Source organism: Ixodes scapularis, unplaced genomic scaffold (genome assembly GCF_016920785.2).
Source record: "Ixodes scapularis isolate PalLabHiFi unplaced genomic scaffold, ASM1692078v2 PGA_scaffold0__279_contigs__length_252992795, whole genome shotgun sequence".
Classification (NCBI taxonomy): Eukaryota; Metazoa; Arthropoda; class Arachnida; order Ixodida; family Ixodidae; genus Ixodes; species Ixodes scapularis.
Genome location: NW_024609835.1, coordinates 207,941,402 through 207,958,272, shown reverse-complemented (window position 1 = coordinate 207,958,272; position 16,871 = coordinate 207,941,402). Strand labels below are relative to the sequence as shown.

The window sequence follows — 16,871 nt, the reverse complement described above, 5'->3', positions numbered from 1 at the left end:
ATAGGCAGAACACTGGTCGATTCAAAAGCTATCGTGTAAAAGGATTGACTGAAAATATTTTATCTATCCGTGGTGAATTCGACCATCACTCTTTCCCAAGGTATCAGGAGGAAAGGGCGAATGTACCTTAGAGGCGCATTCACACTACAGTATTCGACTGCGTTGCTCTAAGTTACGTGGTGATGCAAGCACCATGTAACTTGAACACTCGCCGCGCTCCGCATGTCGTATTGAAACATAGACTTTGAACTGACTGTCACGCTCCACATGAGTCGCGGATGTCGCTATGATTGGCCGTCGTTACTGGACGTAAGCCCTCATAACGCACTCAAACGTAATTAAACGCTTCCATTTGAATGGGTCTGAAGTCTGATTCAGCTATAGGCTTTGAGCTCTAACACATAATGGGGTCCTGAAGGTCAACTAGAATGAGACAACATTATTCAGGCTGACAGGATGAGATCGCAAATAGAAAGTACGCGTTAGAAGGCCTCCTCTCCCTTCTACAGTAACTAAAAATAAAAAATGGCGAAGCGCATTTTTCGGACGGCCAGCCTTCAGCCAAAACCACCTAAAAAAAAAAGGCCCGCTCATTACGTCATTGGTAGTGGGTCCCCGAACCTGCCTCAAGCGACCGACACGCAGAGTCTCGCCAAGTGTCTCCCCCGAGGGGCAGACGCGTCCGTCTTGGCGACGTTACGGGGGTAGCGTTGTGCATGTCGGGACGCGCTGCAATGCTCGCCGACAGCGCTGCTGAAGCAGGTATTACATGAGCGACAAAAACTGGCGCCGCGCGGAACGTTTTATGGCAACTTTCGCGCATGCTTCGACGTAGCAGCTCGGCATAGGTCCACGTCACAGCGTCCTGGGTTGTTGCTATGGGAATCAGCGCGCCGCGGCCGTTTTAGCCGCTCATGTGTTCCCTGCTTAACGCAAGGTAAGCGACGCTGCGCGGAGTAACTTATGGCCACGTAGAAAGATCGCTGGTCCGGTCTTCTAGGTTGCATTTCATCAGTACGCGCTCGTTACCTGCCGCCGTGCAGTGGCTGCGAGTGCCCGCTCGAAGCCCACGAGGTGCCCACGCGTTCCCGAAGGGAATAAACTAGCCGTGGTAGCGGGACAACTCAAGGACCGTCCCCATTCTTTTAATCCCGTCAGCGACCGTACTTGCGCAAGCACTCACCTGCTTGTAGCATTGCTGTTGGTGCAGGCTATACTGCGATTGGTCGTACCTTCTTCTACCCTCTCCTGGACATCTCGAAAGCTGGTTACGAGGCACCTGGTGAGGCCCTCGGCTGGTCGATGTCACCAGTTGTAGTGTGGAAATGCAGAAACAAAGATCTATGTTATGGCCAATTTTTATCTTCTAATCAATTATATTAATTTGAAGTAATGAATTACGTGAAACATTTACACGAGCTTTAAACACTCTGAAACAGGGCAATATGGTTTATAAATAAAACGCATTCGCCTCTAAGTGTAACACAATCCAAATACTAAGCTATTTCATTTGATCTTCTATCCCAGCCGGTACGTCACTGAGTTGTCCCGTTTGCAGATTATAGTTCATATTATATACCAATTTCTGCAAAATGAGATGCTCCCATCAGCTCGTATTTACCATCGTAGTAAACACCTTAACAAAGTGCATGTACTATTCACAAAAAATTAATATATTAACTTTTTTTGGCAATACAGAGTACATCGGACTTGGATGAGCTGACAGGTAAACTCGCTCTAACCACTATTCATGGCACTTTCAAATTGTTGCTCCATGACGCACTAGAATGGTAGTTTTATTTCCTATTATGTTATTCGGTTAAAAAGGGTATTTATAATTGTCCTCATTTTGTCTGTATTAGTCACGGGTTTGTGAATATGTGCGATATTCTTATGTAATCGATTTCTAATCCCAGATTCAGCGTGATCCAATTTTTAAACTTTTATTTTTTTATTTTTAATTATTACTTAACTTCTTAGTTTATCTAAAACTGCTCTCTATGTTAAGCTTCCGTCCCTGCCGCCGCGCCGAAATTTAGCGAGATACTTAGATAAATCTTCCTAGGAACATTTCATAGAAAACGTTTCTTCGGGATATTAAGCGATTATGAACCACTAAAACTGAAAAAAAGGACAACGTATGCGTGGCACTATTTAGCATTTTTTTTTACTTAATATTCATTATAATTTCAATATTGGGAACGTATACAAATTTTTTGTTTTAACTTTAACAGTTTTTTTATTAATTAAGTGAGCGTTAGACGAGAGCTCTCTTACTCGAAAATTTAGTAGACTCGGCAGATATTTGATAAGGGAATAATTGTCCAGCTAAGTAGACTAAATATCTACGAAAATGGGATTTACTTGTAATTATTCATTTTAGGGGCCATGCTGGAATTGCACTATTGACGGCAATTACTATTAGTGACCAGACCAATTTAAAAAAAAATGAGAAAATAGTAAGTTTCGATATTAATCGACAACTTGCGCGCCTTCTCGCCCGATTTAAAAATTGCGAGCAAAAAAGCGCATCAAGCTTTGCCCACAATGATGCTTCGAAGAATGGCGTAGTCGTTTAGGTCGCGTCGTCACTTGTGTTGTCGACGCACCCACCAAGGACACGCTGCCGAGATAGTCTCGAGATGATTAAAACAAAGACGTCACTCTTCCCCGTGTCATTGTGGGCAGTGTTGCGATGCTGTTTTGAAGCGCAATATATTTTCTGGGCGAAAACAATTTAAAACAAAATTTCATTTAATATCTCGAACACCATTACCTTTCTGCAAGTTCGTTAAAGTGGTCTGGCCTCTAATAGTCATTGCCGTCAGTGCTGCATTTCCAACATCACGCCGAAAATCAACAAGTAAAAAGTTAATCAATAAGGTTCAGTTAATTATTCAAATTACCGTGACGGTTACTTCCACATCAAATGTCCACCGAGCCTTATAAATACATGGTGAAGACAGGACCCGTATAACTTTCAAACCTATTCTTTAAAAAAAGAAATATACAGATTAAAGTTAAACAGGTTGTATCGTTACAATTCTTCTTGGCTGTTTCATTTTGGTTATACACTAATTTAGACTCATAAAGAAAAAAATATTTACATTACTTTTTTTGCTTCAAAGGAAATGCTTCAGTTTTTGAGTTCACAAGTCGGGCGATTTACGACGCGTGATTCTCGTCTTGTTTGTCGCCTATTTTTGTGTCAAATTCCGATGAACAGTCAAAGGCAAATATATTATGTCAAGCAGTGGGATCTGCCAACACAAAAAATAACATCGTGAAACACGATTTGACTAAATATTCCTTTCACGCAAATGAATAAAAATTAAATTATTTAATTCATTTAGTTAGGTGACCAATTACATTTAATCTGCAAAACAATGTTTATGGCCTAAAGGAATCGTGCAATATAAAATGTGCTATAAATATGTTAGTAGAATAAATCACGTGTTACAATATATTGACTAAATTGGTTTCTGAATTAACACCTGAGCTTCATAAATAAGTGTCACTTGATTTGATTGATTGAAACTATGGGATTCTTTATTGCGTGACAAATACTTGGGTGTCTGTCACCGTCGAGATCCGGAATTGTTCTTCTGTACTTGAGCTCCTTTCTCGCGCCTGTGGTTTTCTCAGCGAACCTTCTCGTCGTCTTCTCGTCGGTTCGAATTACCTTGAGGCGCCTCAGGGGGGCCTCAAGCGATATGAAGTTTAGAGGCGTTTTGGGATGGCAGGCGTGAAGCCTTGCCGAGGTCAAAGCGAACACTTTGTTGGGGATGCTTGTTAGCAGAGGAAGGGGAACTGCTTGACGTTGAAGTTGTGATAATTCAGCACGGGCGTTTTGGGGATGGCTTTATGAACATAAGCTGGTTTAAGACGGTCCAGGAAAACGACCACCTCTTTGTTTTAATGCCGACAGTAAAGCGCTTTGGACCATAATGAAAAATCTTAAAGGGCCGTCATATGGATGTTGCAAAGGGCTGCGCACAGCATTCTGCCGTGCAAAGACGTGCGAGGAAGTTGACGTTGTTCTTTTGAGCTACATGGTTTAATGGCCTGCCTCAATGCACAAAGGCTGTTTGAGTAATCAAGGGGATGAGGAATTTTTATCTGTTCGGGAAGAGCAAAATATATCTCCTGGTAATCGCAGAGTAGTCCCATAAACAAGTTCCGCGGCACTGCACGCAAGATCAGCCTTAATCGCTGTGCGAAGTCCATGCATAAAAAAAGGAAGGCTCTCTGACCAAGTTGATAATAAATCACTCGCTTTCACAGAAACCTTTTAACTGTCGTTGAAATCCTTCTACAACGCCGTTTGCTTCCGGGTGGTAGGCAGTTGTGTGAATGTGGTGAATGCCTAGGAGTTGTAATACGTTGGGAAAGAAAGACGACTGGAACTGTCTGCCCTGGTCAGTAGTGACTGTTGACGGTACTCCGTAACGACTAACTCCAGTGGACAAGAATGCTTGGGTGGCAATTTCTGCGGTGATATCCGGATTAGGCATAACTTTGTGCCATCGTGGAAAGCGATCGATACAAGTAAAATATATATCAACAACCTCCAGAAGATGGAAGAGATGGACGTTTGTCAAGGCGACCGTCTGGGGGTGTGAATGCAGCCAAGGGTGTGACCGTGTGACGACCGATCTTCGAAGTTTGGCAGCTCAAGCATGTTCGGGCCCAGCGTCTGACATCTTCATTCATGTTTGGCCACACATAGCGCGTTGAGATGGGGCGTTGCGTTGCCTTGATGATTGGATGAGAGAGCGTGTGAAGGGCATCAAAGGCTACCCAACGAAATGGTTTGACAAAGCTGAGGAGCGGGACCAAAGACATCACAGATCAGCGGTTGTGGACAATATGGCAAAGACATCTCTTCAAGCACTTGAGAGGAGGATTCCTGTAGTTGCCTCAGTTCTGCATCATTCTTCTGCGCCATAGCAAGAGCCAGCGTGAGGTCGATGGAGTGGCGCTCAGGTGTGTCGGTGTTTATGGCAATTCTCGAAAGGGCATCGGCCACTGTGTTTTGTTAGCCACTTACTAGACGTATGTCGTGCGCAAATTCTAAAATATAGCCGATTTGTCAAACCTCAAGTGCTATATACCATGTGCTACTCGATGTTAAGGTGTGTGTCGGTAAATGTCGGTTTGTGGTCGGTAAGAATAAAAAACTCGTGACTTTCCAGAAAGTAATGGAAATGTTTGATAGCAAGATAGATACCAAGAAGCTCACGGTCAAATGTACGACAACGTGTTTCAGTTTGCCACAATGTCTTTGAAAAGAAAGCAACTGGTCGCCAAGGTTCACTTAGGATCAGATAGCAGAGTAACATTCGAAAGTTCTTTTTGATGTCGGCGAACGTAATTTCGGCGGCATCATACCACAGAATTTTATCATTCTTCCTCTTTGATCCACGGAGAAGTGAGTTTAGTGGTTTGAGAGTTCTGGCGCAGTGTGGAATACATCGCCTATGAAAATTGACGAGGCCTTGGAACTCACGAAATTTCCGCACCGAAGTCGGAGGAGGGTAGTTTTCAATTGCCTCAACTTGAGACCTGAGCGGGTGAATACCATGTTGGCCCAGGTGACGTCCATGAACCAGCTCAGAAACTCCTAGTTCACATTTGGTGGCGTTGCTTGCAATTTGACATTCATCCAGTCGAGCAAAAATTGGGCGCAAGTGTTCTTCATGTTGCTTGTTTGGACTGAAGATTAGAATATCGTCGATTAGGCGAAGCAGACGTTCAATCCTTAGAGCGGTTGGTTCATAAAGTGTTGAAATGTTTGGGCCGCGTTTCCAAGACCGAATGGCATGAGTAGGTATTCGAAGATCTCGAAAGGTGTTACTACATCGGTCTTCGGCATGTCAGCCTGTTCTACGGGAATCTGTGGGTATGCTCGTACGAGGTCGATTTTTGAGAAAACGGTGGACCTGTCAATGGTGCTGGTTAAATCTTTACTGTGAGGTAAAGGATACCGATTAGGCCCGGTGGTTTTGTTCAGAGCCCGATAGTCCCCGCAAGGTCTCCAGTCACCGCTCTCTTTTGGCACAATGTGCAGAGGAGTTGAACAGTCACTGGACAATGGTCGAATAAGTCCGAGCTCCAGCATATGCTTAAACTCTTGCTTCGCAGGTTTTAGACGCTCAGTTGCAAGGCGGCGCGGGCGAGCAAACCCGGGTTGTCCGGCTGTCGTTATGGTATGCGTCACTTGGTGCTTGATGGGAGTGTCTGCGGTGCAACGAGTGGTCAAGGATGAAACGTCTGTTAAGAGCTTAGCGCATGTCGGCTCGAGGTTTGGATTGTGAATCGTCAGACTGAGAGCGGGTGAACTGAATGCAATGCCTTGGACGCGTAGGTGCGTTTCAGCATCCAGGAGTTGTTGGCTCCTCATGTCCACCATAATATTAAAGAAACGGAGGAAGTCAGCTCCAATGATTAAATGCCAAAAGTCAGTAACCAGAAATATCCACCGGAATGTTTAACGGAAATCAAGATGAAGAGTTAGGGACTTCTCTCAGTGAGTTCTGATTGGCGAGCCGTTTACCGCTCCAAAGGATGTGAAGTCGAGCAGGTTGACGCGATCCCCGGATGTTGGAGGACACCAGACTTGTACGTAGTTCAACTACTCTACTCAAGTTACTGTAGCTTACCTACTTTTCTGAGTAGTGTAGTAGCTTTCAATTACATTTTTATTTCGGTAGTCAGTATTTCCTTTAATTACTTTTTCCGAGTCACTTCTACTCAAATTACAAGTTAGTTTCTAATTTTAGCGGCAGGTTTGCTTATCAACAAACATACCTGCACAAAAACAGATATGATCTTGGAAGATCAGCTCATATTTGAAAAGGGGGGCAAGCATGTAACGTAGGGAGCGGAGGGGGGGGCGGTAGGATAATTTAGACGGTACGTAACGCCCTAAACTTTTTACGACCCCCCCCCCCCCCCCTGCAACAACTCTGCTACCAGGCGCGGGGAGCAGACAGACATGTCGCAAGTGAGGCCGTGTTACTGCGGGATTAACGTCGAAGTCTGGCGTTTATTTGTGTCCCGAAGCTGAAGGAGACCACACATTTCGACGAAGGGCATGTCCCCGCTTTTTCCCAACGTAGAAACTCCCGCCCACTACAGGAAGTGTATACATGCATTCCCACTCAAAGGCTGCAACAAAATGCAGCACCCGCTCTGAAGCTCACCTGGTGCTGCCGTACTTTGTGCCGTACTGGGCTCAGGGAGGTTTGTCACTTTTGGGTTAAGTTGGTCATATAACCCACTAAATCGATAAACTTAAAAAAGTAGATATATCTTTTTTTAATCATAATTGTTCAAGATTGGTACATATCTCCTGTGTATATTAGGTGGTATATGAAGATGTAGTATCACAAATATTAGCACTGTTTATTTTCGTGGCAAGGAACTTTTACTGCTCAATGCAAATAGTATAAAGACAAAACTATAATCATTTTTGTATTTTTTAAAGGAAGTAAGAGCTATGCTGAAAGCTGTAAAGTTTTCGAAGTCAGCTTTTTTATAGTATAATTTGTTTTTGCAACCTTACTAATAAAATTATCTTTCTAAAGAAACCGGTTAATACAGATTGATGATGGCACTCACCAAAGAATCCCTTTTTCGGATGCTCGCGAACTTTGAGGCCCTTTCTGTTTCCTTCTTTGGTCGTGAGAAGGTCGCGCACAGCCTCGTTGTAGATCTCCAACATGCTCAGTTCGACCTGGAAAAAGATGCAGCAGGCTTTCATAACGCAAAACAGGTAGTTACTGGACGCCGCACAGTGCTCACAGCAATGCATATTTAGAATTACCTGCACTTTTTGCTTTTGCACCATCCCCAGAAGGAACTAGTCGCCTTCTTTGAGACTATTATACTAATTTCATGTTTTATAAACACTGATCGTGATAGACTTCCAAACATTTATGAAGTAGTAATATTGCCGCGCGCGCAACTGGCTAAGTAGGCAGCGCGCGCGTGGCCTAACGGTTATCACGCTTGCCTCCCACGCAGAAGGCCGGGGTTCGATTCCTGGCCGCGGCTACACCTTTTTGTTGACAGTGTAATTTGATGTTCTGGTGAATTCGAAAACCGTCTTGCTGATTCGAGGTCAGAATAATCTACACGCCGAACCTTCTACGCCGATCATTCCAGAAGCCCACACGTGTACATAAGGGGCTCCGCGTGTGCGATCTGCAGTCAGTTTTCGCCCAGCGTTCGACTCTGCTGCTACGCCGACTTCGACGCCCGCGACGCTCCGTTATTATCTTTTGTACCCTTTTATTTTTGGCACAAGTTCGTCACATTAAACGTTCATTTCTTCCTGTTTATTTTTTGTTTATTGGTCACCACCTGTGACAATATCAAGGGTACAACCTAATGATTTAACGCTACCATAATCGACCTTTCTGCATAATAAACTGCAGCTTTCATTTGCACATCTCCGTTTGTGTAACATTCATACCAATAGTCAATTTACGTACAGATTTTGGAACAACAAATTTTTTTAACAGTTTTACACTATATTGAAATAAATATTGTCAAAAAGAGGGCGGGGATATCAGTAAAAAACCGAAAATACAGTATTAAGCAGTTCTGGGCAGGCATTCATGTATCGCTTGCCAATGGCTGCTTGAAAGAGAGGAACCAGACTACACCCTTTATTATAATTTAAAATAATTAAATGCACATAACTACTCTCTAAATTAGGAGACTCGAAGTGCCGATTATTGTAACACCTACATATATAGGGGACGTCAATACCCTTAATGTGCCTATAAGAAAGTGACAACGGTTTTTGTCCTACACGAAGCGCATCAAGTAGGGAACATAAAAAAAAAAATGTTGGCCCATCATTCTTTCAGTATAATTTATTGTACCAAGATCGCCTCCTTGCTTATCCTCCCTACGTTCTATTCAGTATATAGTGGGGTGAGAATTTATTCTGTACGGCTCGTGTCTTTTGGTACAATATTTGACGAATAAATTGTCTACTTTGAGGTTGCGCGACCGAAATCATCATAAATTTAGCAGAGGAAATAATGAGCAATCGGAGAGCCGTTCTCCCCGTCATCATATGGGTTCTTCGGAACAGCGGCGGACCTACATGGGGAAATGGGGGGAGGGGGGGGGGGGGAGTAGCGAAAGACAGCCTGACTGCAGTTAGCGTGTATGCGTGAGAAACGACAGCGAGAGCCTCCCTCCCGCTGTCGTTCATCACACGTACACGCCGACTGCACCAAGGTTATCGCCCCCTCTCCCTTCCACCTTGTCAGTCGCCACTGTTACGAAAAGACCCCGTGATCTTGGGGAGAGGGGCTGTCCGACTCCACATCGTTTCTTCTACTACATCGAACGTTGGCTACATCCACGTGCCCTCCGGCGACGCTCTCACTAACGTCCCACCTTCCCTCCCTCCAGCAGCCACCTTCACGAAATACCCACCTAATCGCGTTGTCGCGTCACTGTCTCGCCTCCCCAATGATGCCGCCCAGGTTCCGTTCTCGTGTGCTTTACATGCCTCTGCAGAAAGGTTCGCCTACGCACTTCCGCTTCTTTCTCCGCAGCCGCGGTCACGAAAACCCTTCACTGACTTTCTAACACACAATAAGAAACCACGCAAGCGTCGCACAGCGTCCCAGGAGCATGCGTGGCAGACGCGCCGCCCTGAACAGAGTATGCGAACGTCCGCAACGGCACGAAAGCTACAAAGCAGGCAGGGCCCCGAAATCCAAGCTGGAGATGGCCTTCCCACAACGCGGCAGCTGCCGCTGTTAATCGCAGCACACTGTGTGGTCGTTCACATTGTTCGTGCTTCTCTTTACTACTGGCATAATTATGCAAACAACCAAACTGAAAACAGCAGAGCCATTCTAAATAGTATTTTTTTATATCACATCGAATGTTGACATTATAGCGACACCTGAATTCACTCTGTAAGCAAGATGAGGTTAGCAGGGTAGCTTCATTTTAAATCGAATACAATGGTTGGGGTGGGTACTTGGATTTCTGAAATTAAACACACACACACACACACACACACACACACATATATATATATATAATAGCCCTATTTTTAGGAAGAACAAAGCAAATTTTAAAAATAAAAAAACTAGTTTTTATTTAACGAAGGAAATATTAAATGGAGCAAGGTGAAACTTAAATTTTGTGTGTTTCATTTTTGTACGAAGTTCTCTGACTTGTTATTCATACTGAAACGTTTAAAATATTTATAGATTATTCTCGTGTACATTTCTTGTATACCGAGTATGTTTTGTTACACACTTGAGAGATAAGCCAAATTGCATTAGCGAGATTAAAAAAATTCAAAACACCATGCCTTTGATATTCAATCTGGGGACATATTTGGTGCATTGTATCTCCATATTATCTTCATTTAGAGCTTCCCAAATAATTTCATCATCTAGCAGTCCTTTCCATGGCATATAGCCTGATGGAAGTTTTGTTTGATTTATATTTTGAATTAATTTTTAGGAGCTTTCAAACTTCATAAAAACGTTAGTTTAATCATATTTTGAGACTGCTTTATTAAAAAAAACATATTTTTTCAAAGTTTTTTTATAATTTACAGTAATTTTGCTTTTCTAAATGCATGATCCGAATTTCCGAATTTTTCGTTGTGTTTTCAGTAAAAGACGTCAAACGTTGGGGGAATATTATTATTCGCTCTATTAAGCATTATATTATTGTAATAAAACACATTTGAACTGAAATTTTGCTTTAAGTGCTAGTGTCAGAAAGCAAAGCCCAGCTTTATAAGTATTATTCTGCGTTTTCGCGGTTTCTTTTTAAGCTAATTCGGAAGGTCTTGAAATTTGGAGATTGAAGGATAAATACGAATCTTCAATTTTTTGCCGGCTTGTGATATTCAGTTTAGCGGATTTATCCGAAAACGCAGAACCTTACATTTTATAAGGAGAGAAAGTCAATCGAATGCATGATCGGGCAGTGGACCGAGGTAGTAGAATCTTGTTCTGCATTTGTACGCTTGTGGATTCCTAAATTAAATCAAGGATCGGAGACAAGAACCGTTTATTACGAACATTGGGAACCATAATTGATCAATAAAACTTGAAATTCTAAACAATATATGTCATAAATGCTTATTACAATAAGTATTTACATGAAACAAGCACACCATATTACAGAACACGCGCTGTTTATTTGAGGTAAGTTAATAAATACAATAAAATATGCTGGTTACACACGTTTTAGAAAGCACTTTTCACCGTCCACGTGCAGGACAACAAGGTGTGCATATTGGTCCATCCAGTTCACGAACGAGGAGTAATTTACTAGACAACACTAGCAATAGCTTCCTCGCTCACTTACCTTTTTTTTTTCTTGTACGCACAGAAACGCCGAGCTCAGGGACGAAACGGAACACTTCGAGCCAATGTCATCTCACGTTCTTGACCAGTTACTTGAATTTTGGACCAAACATGCAAAGAGCGTATCCCGTCGTGTGCACCTAGGGAAGTCCACTGTTCTTTCTTGTGTTGCCTGAATGTCTCAACGTCTTCTTTTGGTAAATTAAAAAAAAACGAAGTATCTTGTTCGTTTCTGAATTTCTTCGACGAAGCCCTGCCACGTCCTTATAAAGGTCTCGTCTCGGTAACAAACATTGTGCACTGTGGCGAGGTGCTTGTGTAACCCATCAACTCCCATCGCATGAATTCTTACCATGGCCGGATGCCAATAACAATCATTTCGCTTTATGAGAACCGCTAAATCGAAGAACAGGTATTGGTTTTTTATGTGAAATGCAGCTCCTCACAAATATAGATGACGCTTAAATAAACCGGAAGGTTGGTTTCCAGCCATTCTTTAATCCATCGAATTGCCAGCAGTGCGTACGATGAGTCGTGGCAGATGTCTTCAGACACGACGCCGAAACTCTGGGGACCTTTAGCTATTGATGCGACGCACGTGAATACCGAAAGCTGGTGTTTGTGCCAATGGTATTCTTGAACTTCAATCTGTAGTGAAACGGCACAATTCTCGGAGAATCTAAATAAAGCACGACGCGCTTCTACGTTACTTCGCTATTCACGAGCCGAATTTATCTCTTTAAAGTTTCTGAATGTAGTCACGCGTAATGAACCGAAAGGTACAATTTTGAATTTCTGCAAAAAAGACGCGTGGTTGAGTTGCCTTCTTATTTAAGTCTCCTTTCTCTACACGCAGAATATTATTTGCTCATTTTGAACATTTCCTAAAAGTTCTAAGGTGAGATTACGGGTGTTTGGGCATTCCTTGCATTTGTATCCCAAACAAGCGAGTGTGAGATCCGAACCAAGGCAGATAGATATCAGCTGCTGCTTTGTGATTGCTTCTTCGCGCAAAGAGTTCAGGGCGGAAAAACAAACTTCAAAATTCGTGCAGCACACTCACAAAAAACAAAATTTTATTTTCACCTTGCTCCACCTAATACTTCTCCAAAATACGAAAATTGTTTCTTTAGTTCAGTTTTTGTTCTTGCTAGACATAGGGCTATTATATATATAAATTTAAGTAATAAAATTTTAAATACCCACTTCGACCAGTGTTCCATTCGAAGTTAAACGGCCCAATATTTTTTTTCTGGTTCCTTGAGACGTAATCACTGAAATGTGCATTTATTAACTAAAAGCAGTCGACCAACCTAATTTGTGATTCCCGTAGGTGCGAAATACGATAAATATGTTGAGTTTCTTCCCGTTTACTTTGTAGTATATTGGTTCTCAAATCGTCAAACTTTTAATGGCGCCATGTTTTAGTGTAAGCAAGAATATTGCTGGTAATTCAACTAACATCAATTCAAACGAATAGTTCATATCCCACCGACCACATTTGCACTTACAAAACAAATCCAATGTTTTCCCCACAACGCAATGATGCACATGATACAATACTGTTGGTATTTATACAGTAAATGCAGAGCGGAATACGGTCTTGTGAAATAGTGCTCTTGGCTACCTTTCGAAAGATAAGCGATATCATATGTTAGGCGAACAATAAAAAGTAGCACAACCAACCTCGAATTGAGCGTGCTTGGAGAGGCTTCTCTTCTGCTCGATCTCTTGAAAGAGGTCTTCGCAAAGGCGAGGCACAATTCCTGAAAAAATATGCCTCTTTTTCATCGCAGTGTTAACGATATATATCGAGCACAAACGGTCGGAATCGCATTGTGGCCGACACTGGTGTTTTATTAATCAAGCGCGTCAACAGGTATACTAGGTATATAAGGAGAACGGATATACACTTCAAGCAACCTCAGTTAGCACCGAGAAGTTTCAGTGGTTTTCTCTTATGGTTTCCGTTCCTAACGTAACTCCCAGGATATGCCTCGCCGTGATTGGCAAAATTTGCCTCTGCATCGCCGTGATTGGCAGACTTTTTCTCTCCATGAAGCGGCGATTGGGCAGGCATTGTTAGTATACAGGAATCCATGGTTTATCCGATTGCAACTTCGACCAATGTGACGCTCTTGATCGCACTCGTCGCTGATAGCAATGTTTAGATCACTGCTATGATATGATTAGGTATTCCGTCAGATTCAACATATGTTTGTTTCTTAAAGTCACCTTGCATAATCAGCATGCCAAAACCAACGTTCGGAAGTGTGATTGAAGGCAACGGCAATATATGATTATTACAATACATTTTGATTGGTGCAACGTTTTTTAGATGCGCTCATCATGCTAGAGCTCTGTAGGAATGGTTTATTTGCCACTACGCTCGCATAAGTTCGAGCTCGCTGGAAAGTGACTTCGAGACCTGCTGTTATTGTAATTCGTCATAGCGATCCGTTCGCTGTTGCCATTCTGTTCTCATGACTCGGATAGAGTATCACAAATTTCAAACCAACACCTTTATAAACTTTCTTGCCAATTGAGACTAAATTCCAGAATGCGTATTCTCTTGCAAAAGTTATCAATGAATTTAACTGAGTTTCTAATGTACTCTTTATAGAATATGTGAGAAACTCAAGTGAAACTCTGATAATTGTTGTAAAGGCTATTAAGACTAGATTTTCATTTTTGAATGAATTAAATTTATAGAGAACAAAAGCACCTATCCTAACGCAAGGTGCTATAGTTCTATTATTTTTATGAACTCTCTATTTTGACCTCACCATGATGAATTAGCAAAATCATATCTCTGTCGAAGTTGATCAATATTACTCACAACTGAGAAAGTTATTCTTTCATACAGGATGATATATACGATCTGCTACGCCTACAATGTATAAACTATGTCATCGAATAATCTAAGTGTTCCATCTATAATTCTGTTGTAAAATAAATAGAAGACCGTTATATTGCTACGTCCTTCGAATGTTAAAATAATATCGAGTTTGTTAGGATCGTAATTGTTTCTGACACCAATGAGATCTCAGCCATGTTTATGCTTCCAAGGTTGGAATTAGACAGACTACCAGTAGGTTTTAAAAGCCGACAGAAGGAACTTCAAAGAGAATTGATCAGCTTGGAATCTTGTTACTTCTGTTTATAGACGACCTTAAAATCGTGAATCAAACATTCCCAATTGCTAATGTCTGCTGACGACATCCCAATCATGATGGCCGTATAATATCTAGGGACTGCTGCTTTTGGCAACTTCATATCTTAGGCATATATGGGTAATGTACAGTGAATTTTTTGTTACTAAACGCGTACGGAACAGAAGTTATATCAATGTCACGAAAGCGCGATATACTACCAGATTAACACAAACTTAAATCCGCTACCATAGCACGTGACACTGTGATTCCAGACGTTAGCATCTACTTTTCTAGCAGACTTTCATTTTATATATCCACGTTATAAACATTGCCGGTTCTTCGACTCGAACGTTCATCTGATAGCTCGCTTGTAATATGATTTCGCAAATCTTTTATATATTGTACGTCTTTTGTTTTTGCATGTTAAGTGCCAAATTTGAGTTCGGCAGTGTGGTATAAAACTGACGACTTCCGAGGCGTCAAATGTAAAATATGTTAAAAGGCGTATAATACGAATTGCTTGTGACAGATCGTTTAATAGGTGTTATGATGAATACTATTGCGCTCTTAGAGAGCTGTGTTTACAAAATATATCGAATCATAACTACAACAGCGTAAAGACAACACACACACACCACATACACCCAAGAGACACACAGCGCTGAATTACAACTCAATTGTTTTTTGTTTTGTTTTTGGTTTTTTTTTTTGGGGGGGGGGGGGAGGGGGAGTTCTGCGCGTAAGATGAGGACTGCAAAACTACATCGTATTCTTCGCCTTTGCGCGACGTGCAGCAATATTTCAACTTGCGTGATGCGCAACAAACTCCAAAAGACGAAGAATACGAATCAGGTTTGCAGTCCTCGTTCCTCAGGCAGAATGATCCCAAAATACAATTGAGTTGTATGTCAGCGCTGTATGTCTCTCGGGTGTGTGACCTGTGTGTTTGTGTTGTTGTGTTTGCGCTGTTGTTATTATGATGCTTCATCAACTCACTCAAGCTGCCATCCTCACAGTATATCGACTCGTAGACTTTCGCGTGATATTCGACTTTACGCAAATTAATACTTGGCAGCATTCACACAAACCTGTTAATATTTCTTGCTTTGCACTTGCCTGCTCGCTTAAGTAGATACGCCTCCTTAATTTACCGTTTTCTGCAATACAAGCTGTCACTTATGATCTGCATACAACTTTCATTCAACGATTTGGCCTTCCCCTCTCTGGATGCATTTGATGAATGTTTAATTCTTTCAAGTGGGACGTCACTGATGTGCTGTGCAATGTAAAACGTTTGGCAACCACTTTACAAGTAGCGTTTCTTTTACTTATTCTCTTTTATGTGGCGCTACATGAACACCTCAAGGTTCTTCCGGGTGCAACAATAACAAGCATATAAAAAATCAATACTTTTTGTATTCATTAGAGGCTGACCTAGAGTGATCGCTGACATTTTTATGATACCCATCTTACGCATACAACTGAAAAGGCAAACTGTAACGGCGAAGCATGGGCTGCAACTTTGAGACTGACAACGATGTCTATTTTTTAAGCTCGAACGAGTTACGCAGGTAAGAAGGAATGATCTATGCTACTCAGTTACTTACAATAAAGTAGGCGTATGCTTTATACTGTGATCGTTGTTTCAAATATGTGTATTAGAGTACTAGGGTACAAATCAGCCGGTTGTGGGCCTTGCTGAGAAGGTTAAAGGAGAGCGATTTTCAGGAGTTGTTTGTCGTTTTAGAATAGCGCCCCAGCTTCAACAGTTCAAAGAGAGCTAACATTTTGTGGCTTGCCATTTTTCCGTGAAAGCTATGAACGACGCGGCGTTATTCCGTTTGAACCACTGTTGTCATATCTTAAGCAGAAAGATCGTAAACCAAGAAAAGAGGAGATAGAAACTTTCTGAAAATCTACCAAAACGTCCTTTAGCCAGCAATTTTTTTTAAATGCAACCAGTTTTATTAACAAATAACAAAACCAATATTTTTTCATATATAGCCTTCAGGCTGATTTTATATTTAGGGAAACCGCATGTGAAAGACGAAATGATTCCTTGGGGTTCACTTTATTGGCCCCGACCAAAAATCATTGCGCAAGCCTGATATGATAATTAGTAATATAATCGGGTAAACATCATTAGTTATTCACGAACTAATAGCCGCAGCAGGTGCATATTAGTCACAGTAAGGAAGCCCGTCTTCATAATCCAGCACTAGGATAGCGGTCGATAGATTTTTATACGCATATTTCTATGACTCACTGCTACTTTCCCTAGAGAAAAGTAGCATTACGCTACTTTGCAAATCTCCGCGGTAAAAAAGTTGTATTTTTCTCCAAATTTCTC

At 41.9% G+C, this 16,871-nt stretch overlaps 1 protein-coding gene across 1 annotated transcript in view; it reads right to left on the bottom strand.

Moving 5' to 3' along the window:
• The window catches only part of LOC8041011 (kinesin-like protein KIF28P), a 153,678-nt gene that overhangs the window by 75,756 nt on the left and 61,051 nt on the right, over nucleotides 1-16,871 (bottom strand). The window contains exons 4-6 of the mRNA XM_040213056.3: nucleotides 13,053-13,132; nucleotides 7,624-7,738; nucleotides 1,184-1,295 (exon numbers count right to left, since the gene is read on the bottom strand). Coding sequence (XP_040068990.3) covers nucleotides 1,184-1,295; nucleotides 7,624-7,738; nucleotides 13,053-13,132 — 307 coding nt within the window. The remainder of the gene's footprint in view (nucleotides 1-1,183; nucleotides 1,296-7,623; nucleotides 7,739-13,052; nucleotides 13,133-16,871) is intronic.